Here is a 6,761-nt window from a genome sequence, read left to right as displayed (position 1 = left end):
CGTAGACTACGGGTGGGTGCTGCTATGGTGACCAATGAGCTAAGATAAGGCGGGGATTTGCCTAGCAGTGATTTATAGATGGCCTGGAGCCAGTGGGTTTGACGACGAACATGTAGTGAGGACCAGCCAACAAGAGCGTACAGGTCACAGTGGTGGGTAGTGTATGGGGCTTTGGAGACAAAACGGATGGCACTGTGATAGACTACATCCAATTTGCTGAGTAGAGTGTTGGAGGCTATTTTGTAAATTACATCGCCGAAGTCAAGGATCGGTAGGATAGTCAGTTTTACGAGGGCATGTTTGGCAGCATGAGTGAAGGAGGCTTTATTGCGAAATAGGAAGCCGATTCTAGATTTAACTTTGGATTGGAGATTCTTTATGTGAGTCTGGAAGTTGAGTTTACAGTCTAACCAGACACCTAGGTATTTGTAGTTGTCCACATACTCTAGGTCAGACCCGTCGAGAGTGGTGATTCTAGTCGGGTGGGCGGGTGCCAGCAGCGTTCGATTGAAAAGCATGCATTTAGTTTTACTAGTGTTTAAGAGCAGTTGGAGGCTACTGAAGGATTGTTGTATGGCATTGAAGCTCGTTTGGAGGTTTGTTAACACAGTGTCCAATGAAGGGCCAGATGTATACAAAATGGTGTCGTCTGCGTAGAGGTGGATCAGAGAGTCACCAGCAGCAAGAGCGACATCATTGATATACACGGAGAAAAGTGTCGGCCCAAGAATTGAACCCTGTGGCACCCCCATAGAGACTGCCATAGGTCCAGACAACAGGCCCTCCGATTTGACACACTGAACTCTATCTGAGAAGTAGTTGGTGAACCAGGCGAGGCAGTCATTTGAGAAACCAAGGCTATTTAGTCTGCCAATAAGAATGCGGTGGTTGACAGAGTCGAAAGCCTTGGCCAGGTCGATGAAGACAGCTGCACAGTACTGTCTATTATCAATCGCGGTTATAGGACTCGTTTTACTGTGGATATAGATATTTTTGTACCTGTTTCCTCCAGCATCTTAACAAGGTCCTTTGCTGTTGTTCTGGGATTGATTTGCACTTTTCGCACCAAAGTACGTTCATCTCTAGGAGACAGAACGCGTCTCCTTCCTGAGCGGTATGACAGCTGCGTGGTCCCATGGTGTTTATACTTGCGTACTATTGTTTGTACAGATGAACATTGTACCTTCAGGCGATTGGAAATTGCTCCCAAGGATGAACCAGACTTGTGGAGGTCTACAATTTTTTTGGCTGATTTCTTTTGATTTTCCAATGATGTCAAGCAAAGAGGCACTGTGTTTGAAGGTAGGCCTTGAAATAAATCCACAGGTACACCTCCAACTGACTCAAATGATGTCAATTAGCCTATCAGAAACTCCTAAAGCCATTACATCATTTTCTGGAATTTTCCAAGCTGTTTAAAGGCACAGTCAACTTAGTGTATGTACATTTCTGACCCACTGGAATTGTGATACAGTGAATTATAAGTTAAATAATCTGTAAACAAAAATTACTTGTCATGAACAAAGTAGATGTCCTAACCGACTTGCCAAAACTATAGTTTGTTAACAAGACATTTGTGGAGTGGTTGAAAAACGAGTTTTAATGACTCCAACCTAAGTGTATGTAAACTTCTGACTTCAACTGTACATATCTATTTATCTTCAGGTGTAATTGTATGACCAGAATATTAGTAATTGAATGATGACAACTATTTTAATTGTATTTTAGTAGGAAAAGTGATTGTGGTAATCTGTGTCCTGGAACTGTATCAGGTTTTCCTTGAACTTTTGGAGCTACATAACTGTCAGGTATTTTACGCTTTTCAAATAAAGATAATTTCTTAAACAAAATCCTATTAAAGCTTCGAATCGATTATTGTGGCATACCAAGGTCCATACAGGTGAAGATTTGAGTGAATGTGACACAATTTGTAAAGCATTTCATTTGTAAAAACGTTTGCAAGCCAATTAACTCCTGGATAATTGGGTTATCATTGTGCTGAAACCTTGATATTCTGTATATAGGGTCATGACATGAAACAAACCACATTGCCAACTATAAAGTTCCACACTATAGATATGTAGCTATTTAAGTTTGTATTTTTCTGGGAGAAAACGGGTGTATATCACGGAGGTGGTGTATGCTCCACAGTCCACACTCGAGCAACTATATCCAGGCTGGGTACCAGTGTACTGCTGGTCAGAACATCAAGTGAGACGTGAAGGTGCGCTTTTTCCCCTCTGCGCCTGCCTAGATGTATTTCTATGACTTCCGATAGAGCAAGGAAGCCAACGTTATGCAGCAACGTTAGCAAGGGCTAGCAGTAGCCCCAGCGGAATAAGATCATACGGCGGATCAGGTAAACATTGACATTTGTGCTTTATACGTTTCATAGTAGCTAGCTAATACAATAATATGTGAAAGTTAAACAAATTACCAAACAGAGTTGGCTAGCTATCCATTTCCCTGGCGGTTTCCAGCTAGCTTGCTAGCCATCTTGACTTCTTCAATGCTGACAAAACGAGCTAACGCTAGCAAACTGAGCAAGCTATCTAGCCCAATGTAGATTGGCTACGTGTAGTTGTAGCTAACTATGTGTAATGGAATTTTATTTTAGTTAACCTCCCAGTGTGGCTAGCTAGCTACGATTGGTATACTATATTGTTTCCCCTGTAACTGGGCTAGTTAGCTGACGTTAACTAGCTAACGTTACATAGCTAACGTTAAATTTCATTTGGATGCTAGTAAGCTACATAGCTTGCTGTATGTCATTTAATTGTTGCTAGGTAACCTTAGTTAGTTAAAGTGTTTATACAAATGTAAATAATTTGCAGAAAACCAACACCGGAGCTGTTTTATCCAGCCAAGTTCGTTTGCTATGACTTTATCTAGCTAACATCAGTCGTGTGACTCGTGTCGTACTGATGGGATTCAGGCCAGGCAGGTTTTGATTTAGGCGCCCAGCCATTCATATGTACTCTATATGACCAAAAGTATGTGGACACCTGCTCGTCTAACATGTCTTTCCAAAATCATGAGCATTAATATGGAGTTACCTTCACTGGAACTAAGGGGCCTAGCCCAAACCATGAAAAACAGCCCCAGACCATTATTCCTCCTCCACCCAAACTTTAAAATTGGCACTATGCATTGGGGCAGGTAGCGTTCTCCTGGCATCCGCCAAACCCAGATTCGTGAAGCGTGATTCATCACTCCAGAGAAAGCGTTTCCACTGCTCCAGAGTCCAATGGCTGTGAGCTTTTCACCACTCCAGCTGACACTTGGCATTGCGCATGGTGATCTTAGGCTTGTGTGCGGCTGCTTGGCCAATGAAACCCATTTCATGAAGCTCCCTACGAACATTTCTTGTGCTGACTATGCTTCCAGAGGCAGTTTGGAACTCGGTAGTGAGTGTTGCAACCGAGGACAGATTATTTTTATGCGCTTCAGCGGTCCCGTTCTGTGCACTTGTGTGGCCTACCACTTCACGGCTGAGCCGTTGTTGCTCCTAGATGTTTCCACTCCACAATAACAGCATTTATAGTTGTCCGGAGCAGCTCTAGCAGGGCAGAAATTTGACGAACTGACTTGTTGGAAAGATGGCATCTTATGACGGTGCCACGTTGAAAGTCACTGAGCTCTTCAGTAAGTCCATTCTACTGCAAATGTTTGTCTATGCATGGCTGTGTGCTCGATTTTATACACCTGTCAGCAACGGGTGTGGCTGAAATGGCCGAATCCTCTGATTTTGAAGGGGTGTTCACATACTTTTGTATATATAGTGTATCTTATGTGTTGAATCAAGCTACTGCACACAGCTTTAACTGTCTATCATTTTGCATTTAAAATGTAGTTAATTGATGATTAGCTGAATGGCATAGATAATGTTCAACCTCCTCTTGCGCCCCACAGAGTAAATTTTTTCAACAGACTGTTCCCCGAAAGTGCTGCAGAATTGTCAGCGTTTTCAGTCCTTTCCTCAACCTGCAAAAATGCCAGCTGCACTGGCAGATACCAGTCAGATTATCTGTGAGGTCTGGGCAAGCAATGTGGATGAGGAAATGAGGAAAATCCGACAGATAATTCAAAGCTACAACTTCATTGCCATGGTAAACTATCTTCCTAAATATGCTAACTTTTTTCATTGATTTTCTTAGTAGATCTGTGAAGGTTTTGGTATGTATTGCGTCAACTTCTTTTGCCATTAATGATGTCCTTCTTGTTCCAACAGGACACAGAATTCCCCGGCGTGGTGGTTCGACCCATTGGCGAGTTTCGCAGCACGGTAGACTACCAGTACCAGCTCTTGAGGTGCAACGTGGACCTTCTGAAAATCATCCAACTGGGACTGTCATTTATGAACGAGGATGGAGACTATCCCCCTGGAACGACGACATGGCAGTTCAATTTCAAATTTAATTTAACGTGGGTGTTAATCCTTGTATCCTTGTTATAATACAGTATAGCCAGTAATGAGATTAAAACTATGTCATGCTTATGTTTTTGGGGTAGGATCTGATGCCTCATTAGAAGGCTCTTGAGTAATAGTCCATTGTTTATAATGTTGTTTCACTGTTTAGTTTGCTCCATTCTGAAAAAAACACATCTGATGTTCTTTTGTAAACAGAGAGGATATGTACTCCCAGGACTCGATAGACCTACTTCAGAACTCCGGCCTCCAATTCAAAAAGCACGAGGAAGAGGGGATCGACACGCTCTACTTTGCTGAGCTCCTGATGACATCTGGTTTAGTGCTGTGTGAAAATGTCAAGTGGCTCTCCTTTCACAGGTAGGGATGTGTTGAGAGATGTCAGTGGGCCTAGTGTTTTTCCTGGTAAACAGGATAAACTCTGGGCCCTAGTCATGAACACTCCCAACAGTGCCCCAGTAGTCATTTGAGAAATCAAGTTGTAATGAATCTCCTTGCTGTATTTCTCATTTGCAGCGGGTATGATTTTGGCTACCTAGTGAAGCTGTTAACAGACACTCGGCTACCTGAGGAGGAACATGAGTTCTTCCAGATCCTCAATCTTTTCTTCCCTGCAATCTATGATGTGAAATATCTGATGAAGAGCTGCAAGAACTTGAAGGTAAAGAGACATTCCTGGTAACTTGCTTATTCATTATTTGTTATTTGTAAAACCAATGAAAGCACGGTTGGCTGTCAAGTGTCTGACTGGATTCGAACAAGTCTCTTAGCTAATGCAAGGTTACTCATCACACAAGCATGGCTCTTCAAACCCCCTCAGTTACACAATCAATGGTGGCCTATAGTGAGGTGTGCACCTTTAAAAAATATTTTATTTCACCAAAGAAATGACTGACATGAAATGTGCTTTGACTTCCCCCGAGGATGTTGAGGTAGAGCATATGGCTCTAGTTAGCTGACTGTCACCTGTGTGTTTGTTCAGGGAGGACTCCAGGAGGTGGCTGACCAGCTGGAACTAAAGAGGATTGGGAGACAGCACCAGGCCGGCTCTGATTCCCTGCTCACAGGGATGGCCTTCTTTAGGATGAAAGAGGTACCTATTCTATTCCTGATGTCTTCCATGACAACTGATAGGTGAAAGGACTTAGATTTAACATTGCACTTGTCAAGTCATTTCAGAAGAGTGGTCAGGAATGAAAATAAGCTGTAAAAGATGATTGTGACATAGTCCCAGTCCTCTTGGGAAGAGTTTGTGAACTAGACTTGATGGGGATTGGCATCTAGGGAGTAACTGATTCTGACCATGTTTCTGTTACAAATGAAATAAGTTGTCCTCTACTTTTGCAGCTTTTCTTTGAAGACAACATTGATGACGCAAAGTATTGTGGGCGATTGTACGGATTGGGCTCTGGGTCCACTCAAAATCAGAACGGCATCTCAAGCTCTTCCCAAGAGGAAACCAACAACAAGCACTGATCGACTGCGAGGCCATCAAGTGGAAGACACACTTGTTTTAACCCATCCAGTAGATGTTTATTTTCTCCCCCCACTCCCAGAAAACATGAGATTAATTTCTGTATCCTGCTTCACCAGCTGCAAAAAGGACATTTGGTTACCATAGACTCTCCTCTTGAACCCATTTTGTTCTGTCATAGTTGATTTTACTGCGTATTGTCACATTCAAATTCCCTATTGTACCACTATTGAGCCTTTCTATCGCCCAGGACCAGTATTCAGAAACCTTTGTTTATCAGCATTGCAGTAACTCTTCTTTTAAAAGCATGGGACCAGCTCTTGTGTATTGTACTGCGAATAAGAAGTTTAGCATTTGAAAGTGCTCAACAACAATTCTCTGCACTCCTGCTTTTCAAAACAACAAACTTTATTTAAACCCAACTGTAGCTCGAGCATCGGTAGGTATCGTTCAGAAAACCAGTTTGTTGGATACATGCTTGTAGGGATTGTACAATTTTAAAGTAACATTTCACTGAATCCGTGATATGTTTTAGCATTTTTCCTTTGAGAAAGGAGACTTTTAGATTGGTGCCAGGCTGGTCTTGAGTATGAATGTGTTACAGGGGCACACTGCAGTTCTGTGCAACATTTTGCTTTTAATTTGTTCACTGCTCAGTTTAAAACAATGGTTTGTGGTTGCTATTGTTTTTACAACATGCATTGTTTGAAACAGTTGTATATTAAAACATTTTTCTATTTTCAATGTTTTGATTAGCTTGTTTCAGACATGCCCAAAATAGTATTCCCTAACTCACCGTTCAGGGCATGCCTTATTGAACCAATTTTCTGTCCCTGTTAAGGTTTAAATAGGCTACAT

At 42.1% G+C, this 6,761-nt stretch overlaps 1 protein-coding gene across 2 annotated transcripts; it reads left to right on the top strand.

Annotated features, from left to right (window-relative positions):
• The first annotated feature begins 2,262 nt into the window (after positions 1-2,262).
• Positions 2,263-6,647, top strand: LOC311142992 (CCR4-NOT transcription complex subunit 8-like). Of its 2 annotated transcripts, none has more exons than XM_084178778.1 (7): positions 2,263-2,359; positions 3,913-4,109; positions 4,232-4,425; positions 4,628-4,789; positions 4,946-5,090; positions 5,412-5,522; positions 5,777-6,647. In XM_084178778.1, exons 2-7 carry the CDS (start codon positions 3,993-3,995, stop codon positions 5,903-5,905), a joined length of 858 nt encoding a protein of 285 aa, XP_084034904.1. In that variant the 5' UTR covers positions 2,263-2,359; positions 3,913-3,992; the 3' UTR covers positions 5,906-6,647. The 2 variants fall into 2 exon arrangements, with proteins under 2 accessions (XP_084034904.1, XP_084034905.1); XM_084178779.1 differs by having other exon boundaries at positions 2,280-2,359; positions 3,931-4,109.
• The last annotated feature ends 114 nt before the right edge of the window (positions 6,648-6,761 follow it).

Source organism: Coregonus lavaretus (assembly GCF_964263955.1).
Source record: "Coregonus lavaretus genome assembly, chromosome: 15".
Classification (NCBI taxonomy): domain Eukaryota; kingdom Metazoa; phylum Chordata; class Actinopteri; order Salmoniformes; family Salmonidae; genus Coregonus; species Coregonus lavaretus.
The sequence above is the reverse complement of the archived record's forward strand: the minus strand, read 5'-3'. Positions and strand labels throughout refer to the sequence as shown.

What these genes read in the sequence shown, in the direction of transcription:
- LOC311142992 (XM_084178778.1), top strand. Translation starts at nt 3,993, where the DNA reads ATGCCAGCTGCACTGGCAGATACCAGTCAGATTATCTGTGAGGTCTGG. An exon ending in AAGTGGCTCTCCTTTCACAG is followed by an intron (nt 4,790 to 4,945) that starts GTAGGGATGTGT and finishes TCTCATTTGCAG; the next exon opens with CGGGTATGATTTTGGCTACC. An exon ending in AGAGCTGCAAGAACTTGAAG is followed by an intron (nt 5,091 to 5,411) that starts GTAAAGAGACAT and finishes GTGTTTGTTCAG; the next exon opens with GGAGGACTCCAGGAGGTGGC.